This window comes from Brassica rapa, chromosome A07 (genome assembly GCF_000309985.2).
Source record: "Brassica rapa cultivar Chiifu-401-42 chromosome A07, CAAS_Brap_v3.01, whole genome shotgun sequence".
Taxonomy (NCBI): Eukaryota; Viridiplantae; Streptophyta; class Magnoliopsida; order Brassicales; family Brassicaceae; genus Brassica; species Brassica rapa.
The window spans coordinates 14,175,588-14,197,919 of record NC_024801.2 but is presented as its reverse complement, the minus strand read 5'-3'; the positions used below and the strand labels follow the sequence as shown (position 1 = coordinate 14,197,919).

General features: G+C 36.0%; 5 protein-coding genes and 1 non-coding gene across 9 annotated transcripts; 3 read left to right on the top strand and 3 right to left on the bottom strand.

The window, feature by feature from the left end:
• Positions 1-712: 712 nt before the first annotated feature.
• LOC103829456 (kinesin-like protein KIN-6) lies at positions 713-22,304 on the bottom strand. Of its 4 annotated transcripts, XR_004449119.1 has the most exons (19): positions 21,760-22,304; positions 21,492-21,694; positions 21,285-21,411; positions 21,099-21,193; positions 20,874-21,009; positions 20,534-20,599; positions 20,376-20,438; positions 20,225-20,275; positions 20,047-20,129; positions 19,858-19,960; positions 19,728-19,773; positions 19,480-19,622; positions 18,670-19,355; positions 18,471-18,561; positions 18,254-18,384; positions 18,091-18,172; positions 17,842-17,988; positions 5,807-5,817; positions 713-723 (listed from the first exon to the last, which is right to left on the bottom strand). XR_004449119.1 is itself a non-coding variant. In XM_033274700.1 (18 exons), exons 1-18 carry the CDS (start codon positions 22,243-22,245, stop codon positions 17,893-17,895), a joined length of 2,619 nt encoding a protein of 872 aa, XP_033130591.1. In that variant the 5' UTR covers positions 22,246-22,304; the 3' UTR covers positions 17,691-17,892. The 4 variants fall into 4 exon arrangements, 3 of the variants coding, with proteins under 3 accessions (XP_033130591.1, XP_009103364.1, XP_033130590.1); XM_033274700.1 differs by lacking the exons at positions 713-723; positions 5,807-5,817 and having other exon boundaries at positions 17,691-17,988; positions 18,091-18,184; positions 18,670-19,067; positions 19,149-19,355; XM_009105116.3 differs by lacking the exons at positions 713-723; positions 5,807-5,817 and having other exon boundaries at positions 17,691-17,988; positions 18,670-19,067; positions 19,149-19,355.
• On the bottom strand, positions 1,711-8,073 carry LOC103829462 (ER lumen protein-retaining receptor erd-2.2). The gene is made up of 6 exons (XM_009105121.3): positions 6,580-8,073; positions 6,293-6,492; positions 5,965-6,105; positions 5,787-5,867; positions 5,563-5,696; positions 1,711-5,469 (listed from the first exon to the last, which is right to left on the bottom strand). The coding sequence occupies exons 1-6, from the start codon at positions 6,803-6,805 to the stop codon at positions 5,421-5,423; spliced, it is 831 nt and encodes a 276-aa protein (XP_009103369.1). The 5' UTR covers positions 6,806-8,073; the 3' UTR covers positions 1,711-5,420.
• On the top strand, positions 8,074-9,734 carry LOC103829461. The gene is made up of 5 exons (XM_009105120.3): positions 8,074-8,365; positions 8,453-8,564; positions 8,644-8,708; positions 8,789-9,298; positions 9,390-9,734. Exons 1-5 carry the CDS (start codon positions 8,162-8,164, stop codon positions 9,498-9,500), a joined length of 1,002 nt encoding a protein of 333 aa, XP_009103368.1. The 5' UTR covers positions 8,074-8,161; the 3' UTR covers positions 9,501-9,734.
• Positions 11,786-11,876, top strand: LOC117127002. The gene has a single exon (XR_004449762.1). It is a non-coding gene; the product is annotated as a small nucleolar RNA Z161/Z228 (small nucleolar RNA).
• On the top strand, positions 13,362-15,497 carry LOC103829458 (ferredoxin--NADP reductase, leaf isozyme 2, chloroplastic). The gene is made up of 9 exons (XM_009105118.3): positions 13,362-13,627; positions 13,761-14,010; positions 14,091-14,224; positions 14,313-14,391; positions 14,468-14,559; positions 14,653-14,730; positions 14,810-14,872; positions 14,954-15,188; positions 15,270-15,497. Exons 1-9 carry the CDS (start codon positions 13,523-13,525, stop codon positions 15,335-15,337), a joined length of 1,104 nt encoding a protein of 367 aa, XP_009103366.2. The 5' UTR covers positions 13,362-13,522; the 3' UTR covers positions 15,338-15,497.
• Positions 15,609-17,151, bottom strand: LOC103829457 (probable 3-beta-hydroxysteroid-Delta(8),Delta(7)-isomerase). Its single transcript, XM_009105117.3, has 4 exons — positions 16,861-17,151; positions 16,585-16,725; positions 16,200-16,308; positions 15,609-16,092 (listed from the first exon to the last, which is right to left on the bottom strand). Exons 1-4 carry the CDS (start codon positions 17,003-17,005, stop codon positions 15,825-15,827), a joined length of 663 nt encoding a protein of 220 aa, XP_009103365.1. The 5' UTR covers positions 17,006-17,151; the 3' UTR covers positions 15,609-15,824.
• Positions 22,305-22,332: the final 28 nt, after the last annotated feature.

The following is a 22,332-nucleotide window of genomic DNA, read 5'->3' as shown; positions in this document are numbered from 1 at the left end:
AATTCCAGGACGCTGATGTTTCACAGATGATTCCTGGAAAGAGGGTGATAGTTTTTCTGGACAAGGTTGGCTCAGCACTCTAGAAGGATTTGCTGGACTATTGGGAGCGATGAATGTTCGGGGTAGGCTCTCTCCTTTTCATGCGGAAATGGAAGCGCTACTATAGGCAATGGAATGCATGAAAAATTTACATCAATGTTAGGTTACGTTTGCAACGGATTGTTCTCATTTGGTGAAGATGGTTTCGACTCCAGAAAAATGATCAGTTTTTGCAACTTATCTGGAAGAATTCAAGACCCTGAAAGAGAGTTTCTTCCGAGCAGAAATCATCCACGTTCCAAGGACACAAAATTCAATGGCGGATAGTCTAGCCCGTAGTGCTAGGATGCAACCATCTTTTATTGTCTCTATGGATGCAAATCACCCGGTTTGGTTTACAGAGTCCGTATATGTTGAGGACAAAAAAGAAAAAAAACATCTCTATACACCATTAAACCAGTCGAATAGTCTTTATTTAAATCTTCAGCTTTGATAGAATTAGTCAAGGACTGATAAAATAACTGGCATTATTATCCAAGTGTTGTTTAATTTCAAAGTAGAAGACATAATCATCACAGTCTTAACTCTTAAGTTAACTTTACCAACAAGTATAACCTCCTCAGCCATTAATCATTTCACCAAAAGCATCCGTTCTTCTTTGCAAAAACATAACTCAATTAATTTCTACAATCAAGCTCTTGTTTTGTTCTCTGAGCAATGTATGATGATCACTTTTAGGTTTTATTTTATTTTTGTTTTGAAGTTAATTTTCTGTCTAATTCCAAATCTCATTGACTAAAGAAAACTAGGTCAAAGCCAAAGTGTACACATGATGCAGGACCACAAATGATTTCAACACCTGATTATTACTTACTAGCTAGTACTGCAACTTTTAATTTGTCCTTAATAACATATATAATCAGCTCATGATTAACCATTGATCAATTCTCGGCTTCATGTTTCTTCAGTGTTAACCAAAAGCTCGATCTAAAAAATTGAATTTCAACATAAGTCCATGTGATAAAAAAGGTACTTTAAGTTTTTTACAATTTAGGCCCTGTTTTTTTTTTCCTATATTTTAATTTAGTTTGGTTGTCTTTTTTTTTTGACAGCTTAAATAATGGATGTGGCTTTAGAAGTAATAAATTCATGAATTAGTGATTCTAAGAAAAATAAATCACATTAAACGTAAAATCAACTATTTTGGTTTTGAAAATTTTAAAGAAGATATTAGGACTTCAGAAATTTTAAAAATTTGATTGGAATAAAATAGGATTTAGAAACTTTATAACCAAGTCAAAGAACCAAACCTCGATCGCAGCCTTAGGCCTGACTGGTTCAAATGCAGCGGTTGCGGTTACAGGAGTTTGCGGATGCGGTTTCTAACGGTTTTAAGAGATTTGTAAGACTGATTCTATGGTTAGAAATTGGTGTGTTTGCGGGATACTTATGACTGATTAACTACCAAATGCAGCAGCGGTTAAATAATAAATTAACAATATTTACATTTTATATAATTACAAAAAAAAATCAAAAATCATAATATTATAATAAATATAAAAATTATATTTAGAAAGTTATAGTTTTAAATTTTTAAAAATTATAGAAAATATTTTTATTTTAGAATATTAATTAAAATATAATAGATATATTTTAGTATTTTTATAAATACAGTTTAAAAATTTTATTGGATATTTTTATTTTGTATTTATATTGTTTTTTAAAAAGAAAAAAAAATTATCCTCCCGCAACCGCCCGCATCCGCAAATGCTACCTGGAACCAACTTTTGAATTTATGAGGTTCATAGCGGTTTGAAACGGTTTATAGCGGTTTGAGTGATTGTTGCAAAATGCCAACAGTCGCTACTAATCGCAAAAGCTACATTTGTTGATTGTAGCGGGAAAACCAGTCATACCCTTAGTTAAAAGTGTATTTGATTTCTAGACGTTGTTCTATACATATCATATATTTGTTATTAACTTATTATCTATATTCTATAAAGAGGGCAATCGGGGTCCCAGTCAGGTTTCGATTCAGATTCATTAGGGTTTTGGGTTCATGAATTTTAATTCCATTCGGATATTATAAAAATTCGGGTCGGATTTGGTTCGGTTTCATCAGGTTCAGTTTGGATTTGATTACATGTCTAATATCCAGTTAAATCCAAAACAATTTTGGTTTTAGATATTAATCGTGTTATCGATTCCAAAATTAATAAGTTATACTTGATTAGACTTAATTAATATTTTTCTAATTTGTTTAATGAAGTTTTGTATGTGGCTTGGAAGACTCCTCTATCAACAACAAGAGACGTATCATAATTCAGGATAAACCGAAGCCATGTACAAATGAGAATCATACATAATGTAATGTAACCAAATTAAAATTAACAATTACCAACTCTATAAATGTAAAAAAACACTATTTAAACTTAAAAACAGCAACATTGTTTAATTTTTAGAAACAAACTTATTCATAACTAAACTTCAAATGTAATTATGAAAACATAAAAACATTAATATTGACAAAATACCAAAATATACATTAAACTAAGTATTAAAGTTAATTTTTCATGAAATAGACAATTATTTTAGGTACTCAATAATATTTTAGTGTATTTTCGATACATTTTAAATATTGAGATCCGGTTTGTAACAAATTCTTGTTAAAATTTTGAATTTCAGATTTTCGGATATTCATTTGAATTCAAGTTCGGGTAAAACCCATAATCTGAAATACCGTAGAACAAAACTCATTCGATATATATGTTTGGTTTGGATAAGTTCGGATCGGGTTTGGTTCAGTTTTTGAGATGCAAACCCAGCCCTAATTCGATATCAATTTGGATATAAAAAGGATTCACTTTGCCGAAGACAAAGGAAGCCCATACAAATGATTTCTTCACATGCAACACATACATCTCTCAACTAATGTTTTGCAGGTCGTTTAATATTAATCCTTCAAATTTCCGTAGGGACCCCTTAATTATGTATATAAAAACATAAATATAATTTTAAGAAGAAAATATAGATCCCTTATATATTAAAGGAGAAACATTGTAATAAATGCGTTCACACTAAACTGGACACATGTTACGTATAGAAACATTGTAATAAATGCGTTCACACTAAAATGGACACATGTCACATGTAAAGAGCTACTCAGCCAAACTCTACATAAATATGTTCACACTATATATTTTACGTTTTCTAATATAAAACTCATATGCATGGTTCTTCTTTACGTTATTTTTACTGTTTGCAAATAAAGCTGAAAAAATTATTCATAAATTTTGATTCGATTTGTTATCCGTTTTGATTCGAACCGAAAAATCCGGATATTCATTACTCTACGAAGCAAATCAAATACTAAAATGAAATATCTGTAAAAAAAAAATCCCAAATATCAATATTTATAGGAACGGATATCCAATTTGATCAGTTATATGCATATATACACATATATTTTAAAGAATTATATATAAGTTATATATTATAGTTTATATAAATTTTAAAACATTTTTTGTTTTTAAATAATTTTATTTTAAGAATTTTATTTTTCATGTATTATTTTGAAAAAATGTCATTTAATATTAATTAACAGTATCTTTATATATTTATCAACCATCTTTATATATTTTTACATACACATATATGTGCACATTGATGCGAGCACCTTATAACTAAGTATTTACCACAACGGAAATATTTAATTTTTTTGAAAGTTCAAATATTCTTTTTCTTAATGTTTCTTTCACTATCGACGAAATTGTAGTAAAATGATTTGTCTTAATAATTTTTTTTTCTTTTTTTGAACTATTATCTATTTAGAAACTATAATATGAAACCATTGGTTCGACATCACGATTATCTAAGATTCATAATATGAAAACAAACAAATAATAGTAATTTTTGATTATCACAGAAAAAAAAATATCAAACATTTTAACAGAACAAAATAAATAAATATTGATTAAAAATGATAGTTATATTTTAGGAGATTAAAAACCAAAAAACAACCTAAAACCGAACCGATATCCAGATTAAACAGATTAATGTCTCTTTATTAAAAAAATAATGAAACTAATAATCACATTCCGCGCAAGGCGCGAATTATTACCTAATTGATCAAGAAAAGGCCTAACAACCCCTTTACTATATGTATAAACAAGTCTATATACTAGCATCATAAATTCACAAATCAAACAATATCATATGCCAGACATACTGCAAGAAACTTTATAATATACACAAACAATGCAAAAGCCATCTCAAAGAACTCTTGATACACACTCAGACTTATTCACCATTCATATAAACGAACCATCTAATCATCATCGTTATCATAATCACAACAACAAAACCTTCATAGGTTTCTCATCATCCATGAAGATCTTCACCAAATTCCGCAAAATTCTCATGAAATTCATCTTCACCATTCCATCCTCCTCTTCCTCTGCCACTAGGCGGCGCCGTTGCAAACTCGCCGACTCCTGCAGTGACGGTGAGACGCCGAAAATATCATGCAGTAATTCATACTACTCCTCTCATTCTCACTATAGTGAAGCTATCTCAGATTGTATTGACTTTTTCAATAAGTCATCGATTAATAATAATAATAATATCTCACCATGAACGTGAAGACCAGATTGTTCATGATCAAAACTGTCTTTACGTTTAGTCAAACTTAAAAGACGCGATGTGATCGTGTTCTTTTACTTCTTCGTGTTTGTTATTCTATATATATAAACTCTGTTGTTTTCTTCTTGTGCTCGTGTATCAACACGAGTTTTACGTTTTGGACAGTTTCATCATATATCTGAATATGGTATAATACTTGAGGCTATATATTCCTTTAGCATAATGTATACACGTACGACTGCTTTGTTTGTGTATATGTGAGTCTGTGACACAAAGCGTCATGAATTAAATTAAATTAAATTATATGTGTATCTATCTTCCCATAAAAATATTACAAACTGTTTGATGATGAAGAAGAGAAGAGAGCTATATTAAGTTTGCGACTTTCAAGATTAATTCTAGCAGATATGTCAACGGTACCAAGTAGCTTCTCAGTTTCAGCCAATAAACTGTATTCACAGGCTCTGCACTTTCTACACTCAATCAGCCAAAACGGAGTTCAGACTTTAGAGAACAATATGGCGATATTCATCTCATTTTAAACTCAAAGCTTCGTGTGACAAACTATATAATCTCCGACTCAAAGCGTCATCACCAATGAAATCCGAATTAAACATTATTATGGAAAACTAACTCTAGTAAATGCATCTTTGCTAACAAAAGTATTAAATTATATATCTCAAAATCTATAATCATGAAAACCTCTGAAAGCTCAAAGCAATCAAAATTTGCATAGCTTCTTAGACCACACCAGACGGGAGACGAAGGACGAGCTGTCCACCCATTAAACTGTTCCCAAGAACAGAAAAAAGTTCCATACTGTTAGATAATCAAACCTTTTCAACAATAGTGTCTATATATAAAAAATAAAAAGTTATTTACCTCTGAACATAGTAATAGCAGAAATCTGCAAGAATGAAGGTTTGGATGATTTCAGAGAGAATGACCATGAAAGGCCATAGTCCATAGGTTCCATACCCTAATGCGGTCAGTAAACCCCCTCTCGTATCCAACACCTACACCCGTTTCAAATCATCTTTCACAAGCTGCAACGAGAGTAAAAAAATAGAAAAGAGTTTAATTATATTTGTGTATAATGCAAGAACCTCAAGGATCCAGTGTGCACAATTCAAGAACCTAGCGATTCCCAAAGCGAATACGTAATGTGCTGTGAATGGTTCCACGATCTGATAATAAAGACATAAACATTCGAGGAAAATTCAGACACAACTTGTTTTGTTTTTATCTTATTTTAATATACAAGCACAAAAATAAATAATATACCTTAGTGTTCTGCATGACTCTTAGCTGGGGAAGAACTGAAACAGCTTCAAGATAAACACAAAGTGCCCAAAAGAGCCTGTTTATGATGTGGTGATGTGTTGACGGGTGTATGAGGAAAGATACAACAACACATGGGACTACCTGAAAAGCAAACAAAAGAGTTCTCACAACACACATTACATTGGTATCAAAATTTTCTCAAAAGAACTCCTCACAATCTCATGCATATCGAGTTAAAAAGAGGAAACCCTCTTGATTGCACTCCAAGTAATCTTACATTTACACAAGTTAATTTTAAGACACAGAGAATTAATTTATATTAACTTACAACGTAGTAGATTACAAAATTGTCTTTATCCTCCATGTACGTAGCTCTAAGCTTGAGACGGATCATATAGATGACCCAAAGAGTGGTGAAGAAAGCAGCAGAATCAAGTAACGTGTGAAGACCAAACTCCATTACAAAACTACAATACAATCGAACCCCGAGATACAAAGCCGTGAGCTCCTGCGTCTTGAGAGATAACCCTGTTGAATATCATCAAAATGCCAATATATCATTAGACAACTAAGATCTTGTACAAGGATCAAAATAAAGGATCAGAATCAATGAACCAGCGCAAGTCCTCTCCTTGGTGAGCTTGTAGATAAGAACGGAGATTCCCGTGGCATGGACGGCCTCGGAAGCCAAGAAAAGGTATTCTTTGTCATGGACAATCACCCTGAGGAAGACGAGGACCGTCATTGCTGAAACCACAGCGAGAAACGCCTTTACCTTCGGCGGCTGCCGGCGAATCCACGACATTGCGTACTGAATACGACTCTTCAATTCCTTCATCATTACTCCAGATCTCTCTGTCTCTATAGGTTTACGTTTTCACCGATCAGTGTAGTGATTAATGGTTGTCACACAAGTAACTTGGTCTTCATTTGAGAATGAATCTCTATATTTTCTTAACGCAACCATACAGCAACTCTGTCTTTCGCTGAGAGGACACGTGGGGGGAAGCTAGAGATGCTGTTAGGTAAGAGAGACTGATGATAGTTTCTAGTTTTTGCAATTGTACGTCGTCTCTTTTCCGTCTCCATCTATGTTATTACCCTAAACCGGTTTGGTTTTAAACATGAACCACAAATCATAACCAAACCATGCTCCGCTGTATTCAATTGGGACGAGGAGTGTAGTTGTTAAACAAAACCGAACTTGTTGAACCGAACCAAGCTGACATGTTCGGTTTTTGGATCAGTTCGGTTAAGAGATCCAGTTTGATCCGGCAATTTTTAAAATCGATTTTCGGGCCGGTTTGATTTTCTAAATTTTTTATTTTAAACCAACTAATACTAATCTTAACCAAAATTCTAAACCGAAGTGAAAAAAGTACTAACCAAAATACGAACTGAGATAACTGAATTAACTGAATTTAACCAAAATTTTTAGAAATTGTAACCAATTTTAATCGGAATTTTTCCTAATTCAAAACTTCGGATAGTTTGGTAATAATTTTTGAAATCGAACTAACTGAATACCGAATTAAACTTTTTCAACTTAATAAAACAAAATTTTATCAAGTAGAGAAATACCCGAACTCCAAATTATACCACCAAAAACTCAACTAATCGAACCCGCAGGGCCGCATGCCTTTTTTTTTGAACGAACCTTGATTTAAATTAGAAAGAGTTCACATAACCACAACCGCAGTGTGAGCAAGATCATACAAACCGGCTTTAGCTCAGCCTCAGCATTCAAAAGTGTGAGTACAACCAGGGTTTCTAGTTCTAGTGGTAAAGGGCTTACACATGTGAGTACCGCCACTTGGGTTTGAATCCTGGCCACTGGAGAATTAACATTTCGGCATCGTTAGGGACAGAGGACCGACATGTGGCAACACGTAATTAGTCTGGATCACTTCTGTGGGGCCATGATACCTCTGTATAATTAAAAAAAAAGGTGTGAGTACGAAGTTAAAGGAGACAGAAGAGAGTTACAGAGCATATGAGTATCATAGATGATCCCTTAAACGGACCCGCACGCCTAAAAAGCTTTAAACGGACACATTTGAATGGAGGCCCACTAAAGAGCGTGTGTGTATCTATCTGTAAAAGTAAACATCAAATCTAAACAAGACTTAACGGTCTAAAATCTCTCTCTCTCTCTCTCTCTCTCTCTGCTTCATCGATTCGAAGTAGAACTTTTGTGATGGGTGTGAAATCGGTTAGTCGAGAATCATCGGATAGGAAAAATTGGGACAAAATATTCAAGAATTTGGTCAAATGGCTACAGATGAAACAGGACCAGATCGAGTCGCTTCTGAAAGACAGGAAGAGCATCGAAGACAAGCTCAAGACCAAACACCAAAACTGGATCTCCGATGTCCGAAACTACGAGGAACAACTCTCTCTCGTAATATTTTCCCTCTCGATTCCTTGTTTTGGGGGAAATAAAAGTTAGGGTTTTTAATTTCTTGATTATTTTTTTCTTTTTATACAGATGAAGAGAGAAATCGAAACGATGGAGATGATGCAGTTCTTTGAGACTTCTAAATCGAATCTCTTGTCTGTGTTAAAGGAAAAAGATCATTCTCTTTGCAGTTTGAAATTAGGTAAAGTTCGCACCTTTATGACAGAACAACAGTTTCATCCTTTTTTTTTTTGCTTATTTGTTTTCATGGGGAATTTCAGATGAGGCGGTGGATGAGTTAAAAGACTTCAAGGCTTTGTTTGATTTCCTCACTCTGAACACAAGTGTAAAGTCATAAGCTTTTTTTGTCTGTTTTTTTTCTTTTTTTTTGGTTTTGGAAATTAATACAAATGTGTAAATATGCAGAAAGATAATGGCGACACGGAAGCTGCGGAATCATTGGAAGTAAAAATCAGGAAGCTGAAGCTTGAGTATGAGAAGCTTGCTTCTGAGAAGAAGTGTGAGGTCTCTGATCTTAGACGAGAGAACGGGTTCGCTTTGAGTCAGTTCAAGTGTATCCAAACTGGGTTTACTGATAAGTTAAAGAGGAAAGATGAGGAGATTGCTCAAGCAAACGCGAAAGTTTCGACTCTTTTGTCTTGTCAAGAGCAGCTTCAGTCGTCTAATCTTGAGAAAGATGAGATTATCTCGAGCTTGAAGGCTAAGGTTGCTGAAATGGAGGGTGAATTTGCTAAGAAAGACGAGGAGATCTCGAAGCTCTCAAGGGATGTAGAGTCTTTGAAGAAGTCTCGTAGCTTTACACCGGTTTTAACACGATGCACAACGCGTGGCAAAGGTAGCAATGGTAGTAGTAATGTGGGATCTGAGGTAACAAGAAAGAAAGAGAAGTGTGCTGCTTCACCACCGAGTGATAAGGTAGTTATGAGTTTTGAATATGCATGTTTGTGTTTTTTTACATGTTGGTTTTACTGAAGCAGCATCTTATATTTTTGAATCTTCATTTCAGGAAATTAGAAGCTCGAAGAGGAAAAGAGTGACAGTTTCAGAAACTCCAAAGCTGTTCACATCAACGTTTAAACTTCCCAAGTTAAAGTCTCCATCTTCTGGAGCCAAATAAGATTTTATCTTTGTGACTGCTTCTGCTAGATTTAGGATTTAGAGTTAATGATCCTAATGTAATCTATCTCTGTATTTAGGATCATCCTCCCTCTGATATATAGTTCTTGAGTATTTTCCACTTACCCGCAGCATAATCTAGCAGCTGTTTAACTTTTTTTCTGTGTATTATACGTCTTGTAACCAAGATTTTATTTGAAGCGGCTTTAAATAAAGAGTTTTCACGGTTGTGACATTTTGTCAAATTTTTCTACTACCTTTGTGCGTTGTGACATTGGTATTGAAAGCTCAGATGAATTTTGAACTTCATAAACAGACTCCACACTGTTATTTACATCTCTTATTGTTGTGAATTTCTGCATCATTTACTTCAGATTGTTCTGTTTGTCTAGAACCCCTTTTTTTTTATTTTTGACATGAGTTTGATGGAGGCTGGGTTGCTTCCAGCTGCAGAGGCAACGAAAGTTATTGAGAAGAAGTTGCAAAAGACTGGAACGTTCAGTTCTCCAGCAAAACCTGCAGCTTCTATACCCCAAGAACCAGCTCCAAATCAGTGACCGATAAAAAGGAAGTAAGGAAACCTTCATCTGAAGCTGTGTCAGGCAAAAAGAAAGGAAGTGACTCAAAACCAACCACCAAGAAGCGGAAGAAAGATTCTGAAGACGACAGACTCGCGTGATGGTTTATTGGCTAACAGAGTACCTAAGAAGACCAGTGCCAAGTAGTTAGAATTAATTTTAAGAATAGACATAAATCACTTTGTGTGGTTTGTAAGTATCTAATTGTTTTATAGAAACTTATTTTGTAAATTCTCTCAACGTCGAATTCTTTTTAAGAGTAGTTTGCTGTTTCTAATGTTGTTGGACTCAACATGATGTATTGTATGTCACACAACCCCCAAGTTTTCAGTTTAATTTCTTCTGTTTTGACCCCTTTTAATTTTTAACTTATATACATTAATATAAAATATATTTTGTATATTATTAAGATAAATATGTAGTTCAAACTTGATATTATCAGTTACTATAAACACGTTGGCAAAATTCAATATAAGAAGTAAACCTCAAAATAGTTTTTGTATTTACTACTATCTCTTTTGTTTGTCAATATTTCTTCGTCGCCATTGATAACTAATTTGTTCTTAACTATTCTTGAATTGAGTGTACACTTGAAAACTTATATTATGGAAGTTGTCAATGATGACCATTGTACTCGTTACGGTGACCTTATTGAAAAAGAATTCAACAAGTCTGAACTTGAAGTTGCTTCAATCATGTTGAAGCTTTCTCATCCTGTCGTTTATGAAACTACGTCTTCGTCATTTGTTGGGGGAGCTAATAAACCTAGAACTCCCATTCTTCGCGAACCGTGGTTAAGAAAATCAGATGTAAGTAATTTTGTTTACACATATAATAATTTTAACCTAATTGCTGAAATTTTTGTTCAAAATAAGATATATCATAATTTTCAGACAGAAAAAGAGGATTTTTCCATTCCTGTGATGAAGGAGCAAGCCGTTACAGAACGTCAGAGAATGTGTAGAGAAGCTAGACAGAAAAGAATTGTTATACGTAGATCCAAGAGGCTCAAGCTTCTCTCATGCCAGAAGAAAACTTTGTCTCTTGATTCATCATCTTAAACTGATCACATGCATCAGTTGGATCTTTCTTTTTCCTATATATATATATATATCAACCAACTTGTTGGCCGTGACCCGTGCACATCTGTTGTGGTTTTGTCTATTTCTTTTTTTACTCTAAACATCTCTTGTATGTTACTTAATGATGTTATTATTTAGTTTAGCCAGACAAACTTTGATTTTTTTTATATATAAACAAAATATAACAACTTAAAAAGAAGATTTGCTCGTCGACTTGTTTTGTGATAATTTGTCCTGTTAAAAAAAGTTCGTGAGCAGCTGACATCATGTTTTGGAGTTCAAACAGTATTTGCTGAGTTGACTCGAGAACTGTGAGCCACGTCTACGAAACCCAGGTTGAAGAAAACTAGTCAAATGAGAAGAAGGCCCAAAATGTAGATAATAAGCCCATTACATTAAAGCGATGTCGTATCGTACGCGTTAAATAAAAACCCTAGAGTGGCGGCTTCATCATCCTTTAAAAGGCCATCGAGCCTTCATCAACTGTATCGCCGGTTTGAAAGCTTGTTCTGTCTCGTCTAGTCTCTAATTTTGGTTTTCTTAGCTCTTAAGTTTGATCTTTGTTTTTTTGTGTTGCAAAAGAACACTGATTACTTTTTGTGTATGGTGAGGGGAGGATGAAAAATATTCAAATGATGAGATTTGATCTAAAATTCTCACGACGGTCGTCTGAGACTATGTGTCGATTGATGTACCGATCGCTTTTCTCTGATGAATAAAAAAATTTCTTCATTATTAAATTTTCTTCTATGCTAAAGAGATTCATCGCATTGTTCTGGTAAATCGTTTGTTATATATCACCAGATGAATGCCAAAACGAGTTCCAATGAGATTGATTATGAAATTGATTATCATATAGTTCAGAACCTTAAGAAGATGTCTCATTCGTTAAACTATGACGAAACGATGTATCTGTATATTACAATTGGGGAGGAATTAATCAAAAATTCATTAAAACCTTTGTGCTCTCTGTTTCATGCTTGGTTGTATAGTATAGTGTACATTAAAGTTTGTGAAACAACACATAATGGTGGAGTGGCAGTGATATTATTTATGATTAATTGCATTAGGTCGGGATAATTTTTGATGATTTATGTATCTCCAGATGAATTACCAAAACGATGATCGTATCCAAGGCCCTTATAAAGAGATGTTCAGTATAAATAATGTCGATAAAAAAATGTTGTATTACTTTTGACCAAAAAAATGTTGAATTAAAAAAAAAAAGATTAGGTGAGGTGAAATGTTGAATTGTTAATCATGGAAAACGAACTCGATAGAAGTAGATTAACATTTCGGAGGCAGTAAACAATCCATATCAAGAACGTAAAAGATGCTAACTAAGAGTAATTCAACAAGGTGAAGATGTGAAATGCTTTGGTTTGAGCTTAACTATATAAATAAGCCATATAGCTCCAGCAGTTGAAGTGCTTTACCCTTTTTGTGGGCAATAAGTGAATCTCATGCTTCTTGGTTTTAACTAGCTTACTCTTCTTCCATGACAATGGAGGTAACTAACTAGTCACCTTTACAGGCCTTAGGAGAAACAAAGTAGCTTATGATTTCATTTGTTTGGAATAAGATAGATGATCTGTGTTTTAGATTTTTATTGAATCTCTCGTTGATTTTGCCGCCCAACCCCTTGTTGGTTATGGTCCACGTAGCAACAGATAAACAAATCTTGTAATTTTCAACTACTTACTCAGTAATATTATCATGGCACACTCTTACACGATCATCCGCGTGGCGTACTTGTGTTTTGTACGTTCCCGGAACTACATTGCGTTAATCCGGTTCGGTTTTGTGGTTTGTTTACTTTTACAACATACGTTATTTAAACCGATTGATTAACCAACTAAATTGGTAAGAAAATTTCTCCTCTATACATTTACATTATGTTCAAAAAATCTATAGACGGCAATTAGAGCCATTATCGGGAACCATTTGATTATTCGGCCATCTAACTAGACCGAATTTATATAAAATTGTTCATAAAAAATGGTCTAGTTTAGATCTGATTTGCCAACTAGGCGTCTGCCACCTAAACCGATTTTTTTAAAACAAAAATACTTATTAACGAGGACTGACATGTTTGTAAACTATGTTGATGTGTTATATGGTACACAGAAGATATTTAAAGAAAAAAAACAAAAGAGGTATATAATAGCTATAGCTTCTAGTTCAAAAGAACCGTAACCACAACTTAGATCAAAGGAAAGATACACTCTTCATCAAACCTCATCCACCCAAAACACATACAACAAATGTCTCGCAATCCATCTCTTATCTCTCTCTCCTTATGATTCCTTTTCTTATACTCCCTTGAAATCTTCTCCTACATTTTCATTTTCATCTCCTCTCCAATGGCGTCTACTTTGAATGCTGCTGTCTCCCTCACCTCTTCAAAATCTTCTTCCCTTCCAGCTACAAGCTATGCCATTGCTCCTGACAGGATCAGGTTTGCCAAGGTATTATTGTCTTAACATGATTATGATTGACTACCATGCAGCAAAAGTATGTGTAGCTTAGATTCTAGAGATACTTTGTATAAAGTTTGAGTTTCATCTTGGTTTTGATGTTGTTGTTGTTGTGTTACTGAAGGGTGCTTTTAACTACAAAAGCAACAATGTGGTGACAAGCAGAAGATTGGTTTCAGTAAGAGCCGAAGTCACAACAACAGATACTCCTCCGGTGAAGAAAGTAGAGAAAGAGTCAAAGAAGAACGAGGAAGGTGTGATTACAAACAAGTACAGACCAAAGGAGCCTTACACTGGCAAAGTCCTTCTCAACACCAAAATCACAGCAGATGATGCTCCTGGAGAGACCTGGCACATGGTTTTCAGCCATCAAGGTTTTTTGCATTTGCTTTCTCTTAGCTTTTAATAGTTCTAATGTATGTATGATTCTAATTATCTTGAGTGTAATTGACAGGAGAAATCCCCTACAGAGAAGGACAATCTGTTGGTGTGATTGCAGATGGTATTGACAAGAACGGGAAGCCTAACAAGGTCAGGCTTTACTCCATTGCAAGCAGCGCTCTTGGAGATCTCGGCAACTCTGAAACTGTAATAGACTATTTCTCTTGTCAACTTATTCTAAAATAAATGTGATTAGTTTTGTGGTTGTTAGCTGAGTGAACATGTTTTGTTGCAGGTTTCTTTGTGTGTGAAGAGGCTTGTATATACTAATGATGCAGGAGAGGTTGTTAAAGGAGTCTGCTCAAACTTCTTGTGTAAGTAGCAAGTGGAATTAATGTACTTGTGTTTTAAGTTCTTTCACTTATGTATGTACATTTTTTTTTGTTTCAGGTGACTTGAAACCAGGAAGTGATGTCAAGCTCACTGGTCCTGTAGGAAAAGAAATGCTTATGCCTAAGGACCCAAATGCCACTGTTATTATGGTCTGGTCTCTACCTTAAACCTCAAGTATCTTGACATGCTTTTATGATAAACCTAATAGAACAGGTGTTTTTTTCTTGATGAGAGGAAAACAGCTTGCCACAGGGACAGGAATAGCTCCTTTCAGGTCTTTCTTGTGGAAGATGTTCTTTGAGAAACATGATGACTACAAGGTAAGTGAATACTCTGGTCTTTGAGTTTGACCAAATATGTCAGAAACCTAACATCTTTTAAAAATGTTGATTGATGCAGTTTAATGGCTTAGCTTGGCTGTTCTTGGGTGTACCAACCACTAGTTCATTGCTCTACACAGATGTACTACATACACACTAGTTCCTATGGGACTGTAAAGAAACCAAATCTCATGTTTGTTGTTGTGTGATTGAATATCTGCAGGAGTTTGATAAGATGAAAGCAAAGGCACCAGAGAACTTCAGGGTTGATTACGCGATAAGCAGAGAACAAGCAAACGATAAAGGAGAGAAAATGTATATCCAGACAAGAATGGCGCAGTACGCACCTGAGCTATGGGAGTTGCTGAAGAAAGACAACACGTTTGTGTACATGTGTGGGCTTAAGGGCATGGAGAAAGGAATTGACGACATCATGGTCTCATTAGCTGCTAATGACGGTAATAGTAAATGATAATATTCTTAAAATATTGAAACCAATCAAATGTAGCTAACAACAACTTTTTTGTGATTGGTTTTAGGTATTGACTGGTTTGATTATAAGAAGCAGTTGAAGAAGGCAGAGCAATGGAACGTTGAAGTCTACTGATTTTAACATTCCATAGTGTCATTTTTTCAGATCCAAGTTTCTGTAATCTGAACATAAAGTTTATGTTTTAGATAATACATTATACTGAAAAGGGGTTCTTAAATCTTTTAACATTTCATTCATTACCATTACTTTGCTATAATATAAATTGGTACATTGATATAGAGTTGTCCTAAATTAACAGCAATTTGTATATTATGGTAGATAACCAAATCCAATAACTATTATGGTTTCTTAGGAAGACACTTGAATACTACTCAGAGTAGGCTCATGTTTCCAACCCCTTGTTCATTGTTATAACATCAATCAATAAACATGAAACCAAATTCAATTGCCAAAGGTGAACAACAGTCTAATGATGTTCTCAAGTAATGAGGAAACAACTCATTGCAGAAAACAAACTCTGCCAAAAGAAAAACCTTTGCAGAAAACATCCAAAGCCACAAATGAAATGATACTAGAATCTTTGAAAAGAGTAGAGCATTTTCTAACGGATTTTCTTCTTCATCTTTGTCTCCACACCATTGGCACTTTCACAGATCTTGTTCCAGCAACGGTAAGAAATGAGCAAAGGAATCAAAACCCACCATCCATTAGCCCCAATGTAGTAAGAGTAATAGTAGAACGAGTTTGTAGCAAAGTTATCTCCTTCCAAGAAAGCAGTAATGAAATAGACAAGACATCCGTAGAGCTGGCCTAGCGAGATCGCAAGCTGAAGCACGTAGCTGTACGACTTCCCCTTAGCAATAGCATATCTTTTTCATTTATCCAACAAAAAAAAAAAAGTCAACTAGATTAGTTAAGTTTGAAGAAAATGTTGACACACATGTTCGTTTGAATAGAGAGAGAGAGAGAGGCTTACACAGCAAGAAGACAAGCAGGGCCTTCAATAACAGCAGTGATGCCTTCAACAGCTATAACTGCAGAATCTCTGCCTGCGTATCTCGAATCACCTTTGCTGTATTCTTTCCCTATAAGAACAAACATATATAGATATACGTCAATATGCAAGCCATATATTTTTTTAAAGGTCGCAGTTTATTGTTCGTTTACAGTTACACAACTTATCGCAGAGCGACTAGTCATAAATTGTTATTACAAATAGCTAAATTAGTTATTTAAAATTAAAAAAATTATGACTTGCAACGGACAAAGGAACAACATTTAACATATGATCCCATGTCGCAGCAACCGAATAGGGCTAGTATAGCTTTGTCTAATTGGACAAGAAGAAGAAGTTGACTTACAAACTTCAGCGAGATAACAAGAAGTGTTGTCCTTGAAAAACTCAGGGGAGAAGACGAAATAGCCCTCAAGAACCATGTGAGTGAGACCCGTGAAAGCCCACCAGCACATTAGTAATCTGTCAAGATGCGCTTTCTTCCTCCCTGTCACCACCACCACCACAACAATAGAACAATTATCTAACTAGTGAATTCGATTAAGGCTTAAACTATATATGTTCACTAGATTACTCCCACTAATCAGAAAACAATGCAGAGAAAGGGGGAATTGGAAATTACCGAGTAGAAACCAGACGAAGGTGACGACAAAGAGGGAAGCACCGAGGTAGACTGCGAGGATGCTTGACATGGACATGGAGATGGGAACGTATCCAGGCAGTTTCAGATCCCTCGGAACGTAAGGATGCGCCGCCGCTTCCTCCATTTCTCTTTCTTTCACTTTGGGATAGAAGGTAGAACGAAACAGGTCTTGTGTCTCTCTCTCTGGTCAAACTACTTTAATATATATAAGTGAACTCTAGATCTGATAGAGAGAGTCAGTCCCTCTTTCAGAGTCGTCTCCCACTACGTAACTCGTTTTTGTTTTGTTCCGCCAACTTGTACTTATTTCCTTTTCTCAACAAACAAGTTACTTTATTTTATTTTATTATTTTACCTATTTGTCAGAGATATGATGAGATCTATAGGCACGTCGAAACGAAGATAATGTGTTAGGATTAAGGACGATGGGTAGGTGGGCACGGATGAAACCCACATATATGCAAAATGAAACCGATGCGATAGAAACCAGCTTTTTTTTCCTAATTTTAAAAATGTTATCTCAATTATATATATAGTTGCAGATTTTGAAACAGAACGCTCAATCTACCACCTTTTTTTTTTGCTTGCTTCTGTGTGTTTTCTGCGACCAACGATCTGTTCACTGTCGTCCTCTTTATCTTTATATGAAGCCCATGGCATTACATGTGCTATTTGCTGACACGGTTTAGCGGTCCGGTTTACGATCCCTCATCATATACCTTACTGAGTTCATGTAACATGTTTCCCTTTACTTTGGGAAAAGTAGTTTCAATCCTATTAATTGAAAACTATAATATATGCTAGAGTAATAGTGGTTTAAGAAATAAATTTTAAAAAGCTAGACGTTTTTTTTGGTGTTAAACTATTCCATCTTGCGTCTAAAAAAGCTTAGACCATTTATAATACATGTTGTAGTTTTGCTACCTATTTCAGAAAGTTTTTTTCTTTATACTACCTTACCTTCATACAATAAAAGGTACGACAATATTACTTTGATACGAGTTTTTCTTGTCAGAGATGGAGATTGCTTGTAAGGAGACGGAGGAGGGTGACACTCCCTTGGCTTCTCGGTTGTGTTACTATTGTCTTCTTTCCGCCTCTGGTCCCCTGACAAAAGTAAATTTTCAGAAACGTTAATCACGATCAAAACTTTCGACTAACATTGTCAAAGTTGGATTCTTTGTTTGCTGGTTTGGTTAGTATGTATACCTTTGGCTCGGCCACATCATCCTCGATCTCTAACGTGTTTATTTCTCTCGTTAACAACACTGATGAAGCTGGTTGGAGCCTCCTGTTACAGTGACAAAAAAGGTTTTTCTACTTGAGTAAGCATGAAAAGAAGAGACATATAAAGATTGGCAAAAGAATAAACCTTCTGGGTTTCTTCTGTTCGTTCCTCTGTTTTTTAGTTGATGCAGGTTCTGCTTCTCGGGCAGGGATTTCAATTTCACGACCCTGAGTTGATTCTGATTTCTCTTGATCACGAGTCTCGGCTAATTTAACCTACACATAGAAGGAAAACAAAATATAGCTTGTGTCACAAGGAAGAGAATTCATAAAAGATTTGTGGAGAAGGAGAATGGCTGAACCTGTGGTTTCTCAATCTGCTTATCTTTGATCTCCAAGTCATTCATTTCCTCAGCTAGCAATCTGGATGAGGCTGGCAACAGTCTTCTGTGTCTGCAACAATAGACCAAAGAGAATTGAGACTGAGAGAGGGAGGGAGAGAGTGTGTGTGTGTGCGCCCTACAGCTGAACACAATGTGCTGATCAGGAATCACTATTTACCTTTCTTGTTTCTCTGAATCTGGAAATCTTCGGGATACTGCAGACTTTGTTTGAATGTTGGACAGCCGGTTGTTGATGAGACGAACTTCAACTTGTTCTGGTGAAGGTGTTGGATCAATTTGATTGTCACATTCTTGCTCGTTTGCTAAGTCGGGTACCACATTTTTGTTTGGTACAGGAGACTCATTGTATTCTTCTGCAGTGACTTCACTTGTTGAATCGATAAGGTTGCAAGAATCATCTTCCTTGGCACATTCTTGCTCTCCACAGGAGATTTCTTCGTTTCCTAAGCCAGGTACTAAACTTTTGTGTGGTACTGGAGACTCACTGCATCCTTCTGCGGTAACTTCACTTCTTGACTCGATAAGGTCGCAAGGATCATCATCATCGACATTCGTCTGAAAATTGTTATTGTTAGCAATGATGATCTTTGGTAGGGGAATAAGAAAGTGAAAATCAAAATCGTGTCTAAAACTTACATCCGCATTAGCCAAACTTGTGTCAATCTCGAGCTGTTCTTTTGCATGGACAAGTGCTTCTACCTCATGTAGACATGGTTCTGCCAGGTTTGACTTGGAAAATAGGCAAGAAGACTTGAGACTGGTCAACTCTGTCTCTAACTCCCGTGATTTGAGTTGTTCGTTTTTAAGCCTTTCCTTGAGACTGCAAATGTCACCTTCTGCAACCTATAGTAATAAAATAGATTCATAGATATCAAACATCCTTCAACTGTGATATGTCACAATATCAAGGAAAGAAAGCTCCAGCACAGACTGTTGACAGTAAATAAAGGCAAAGGGAGGACACTACTTTTAATTTCTCGTTATACTGCTTCAGGACATTCCACACGACTTTAGCAAAATTCCGCATGATGATGTGCTCTCTCTCGTTGTTATCCTCCAGTTTTGGAGATGATTTGTCCGTTTGATGAGCTTTCTTTCCCTCCAAATTCACTGGTGAACAATATCATTTTAGACATCCACAACGCAAAAGGAAATAAGCAAGAAACTGAATACGTGCCGTGCAGTCAATATTTGGAAGAGTTCTCAAAATCCTACCTTCCTGAGTAATTTGGTTTTTCTCTCCAGAAACAGTCTCTGCAATCTACAATGGCAAATGCAACATTTTCAGTATAATGATTTATGCACAAAAAGTTTTCAGTTCTGCAGTAGAGGAAGCCAAAATTACTTGGGAAGTCTTGGGAGCACTGAGTTTCATTTTCTTGTTTTTCTCAACTCTTGGAAATGTCTTGAGCTGCCTCTTGTTGCAAACCTCCTCAATGTTATCAAATCTGAATAAAAACACCAAACGGAAGAACATCAGCACTTGCAAGAGATATGTGGACTTCATCTTCGAGTTCATAATAACGAACATTACTTGATTTTCATGTACGGCGATGCTTGTTTTAAGAGATAGGAGGTGTCAAGATAATCTTCTTCTCCTGCTTTGACTGTTATAATCTGTAAATTAGATAACAGAGGAAACGATAAATTACAATATATAAAATTAGGTCTTGTACAAGAACTCAAGAAAAAATCCCACAGAATAGTCATACCAAAGCCATCCTCTTTTTTCCTTCTAGATAATCTCGCAAGTACCTTGTTAACTACATTAAACCAAAATAACATTAGAATACAGAATGAACAAGACTAAATAGCCCATAAATCATATAAATTTTCATCAGATAGTATTAAGGTAGATGCTACCAGAGAATTTTGATGATGTTTCTGAAATCCTTTCTTTCGGTTTTTCTGGTACTCCAAAAGTGACTACCAACACATAGAGCTGATCATGGTTAGTTCTTAGTTGAATGTAGGCGTAAAAAGAAGATAGTCTTCAGGTAGTCCAAAATCAATACGCTTACCCGCAAACATTGACCGAAAACCATGGATGTATTGTTGATGAAATTACTCTCAACCAACCTTTCTCCCTACAAAACAAATCAAACAGTCATACAAGGAACACGTTTAATTTAACAGATGAAGACAACTCTAACTCACGGTTAACCAGTTCCTAATGTGATGCTAAGAACAAGTACTGTTCATCTTACAGAGTCAAGCTACGAATCTTTCCTCCTAACTATTACACTGCAACTGTATTTAGAAGGCAAATATTCAGGCATGCCATATACTTGTGGCTTTCCATAATAAACTGCTAAGAAAGTCCATACTCCATATACAAAGTGTAGAGTAAGAAAGTATAACCTGATTGCCAGTTCTTTTCTCCCTTTCTGCTCCCGCCAAGTCAACTATAGTCAGCATAGCATCAGTAGACTGCACTTTTGTCTCGTTAGAAACGCCATCGGATGCTGCTCTTATGTTAATGATGCACTGTGAGCGACTGAAAACATTCCCAAAATTAGTTAAGAACATGAAGACATTTAGTTAAACATTGTTGAGAAGTGGTCCAAAACTTTAGCTGCCAAGTACCTTGACTGGCTATTTGAATTTGTTGTAGCTGTAGCACGTTTCAGCATCGCTTGTCCAATTAAGGACTCTGCTTCCTCCAAATTCCGGATCGGCACCTACTTACCAGTTAACACACATGATTGTCAAAAGCCTGAGAGTTTACAACCCTCATATATCCATTATGAAAACTAAAAACCAAGCAGAGACCTCTTTCAAACCCCTGATGGTTGATTGCTGCACAGACAACTCAGAGCTTCCATCTCCAAGTAAATCATAAGCTTTCTCCCCTTTCCCTCGCTCGGAGCATATCTCAAATATCGACAAGTAAAATGCCCTGAAGATAAAAGCAAAGAGATGTAATGGAACAAGCTACAAAGTGTGCCTACCCCCAAACAAAGTTTTGGTCTTTTGTACCTCAAAGACACAGGAGAAGAAGTCTCATCTCTCTTCTTGAAAATCTGACGGAGCGTAAGAGGAACAACACCAGGATCCTTGGGAGTTCCAAAGACAGTGTGAGTCTTCCCAGAGCCGCTAGGACCCAACGCAGCCAACATTCCACTCTTCCCATTCAAGAAATCCTCCAACAAAGGCTGAACCATCTTACCATACACATCTCTCTACAAACACAAACACTCGTCAACAACGCTTCAATTCAAAAAAAGGAAGCTAGATTAGGTCGAACCTGCGAACAGTCGGCAGGGAAAACGTGAGAAAACCCTTCAAAGACCTCAGTCTTGCTTCGTTTCAGCTCTTGCAACGCCTGAGGCGGAGTCAGCGTGACAGAGTAAGAATCGTTGAGAGCGATACAAGCCTCCTCGCTCTTCTTACTCCTACTCTCTTTCGCGACGTTTTGCTTCTTCGAAGGGTTTTGCGGCCAGACGTTTCTAGGTCTGCTCTTCGCCGCCGCGGCGGTTACCTTGTTGAACACCCTCAAGGGCTTGATTCTCAGGAAGATCTTCAAGCTCTCCGAAGCCGAGGGTTTGGGTGGTTCGGGAAGAGGGATCTGGATGGAGAGAATCTCGTCGATCGGGAACGAAGGGACGTCGTGAGCGTTCGAGGAGGGAGGTGGTTTAGCTGCGGTGGTGTACGGAGTGGCTCTGGCTTTTCTCGGAGGGTTACGGCGGACTGTTACGGTGGAGGGACACGGCATTGGACTGAACTCCTCCATCGTCTCTCTCTCTCTCTCTACTACTGTGGCGGAAAAAAAAGGAGCCTTGCCTTTTTTTCAATTTCAATTTTCTAATTTGATCCCTCT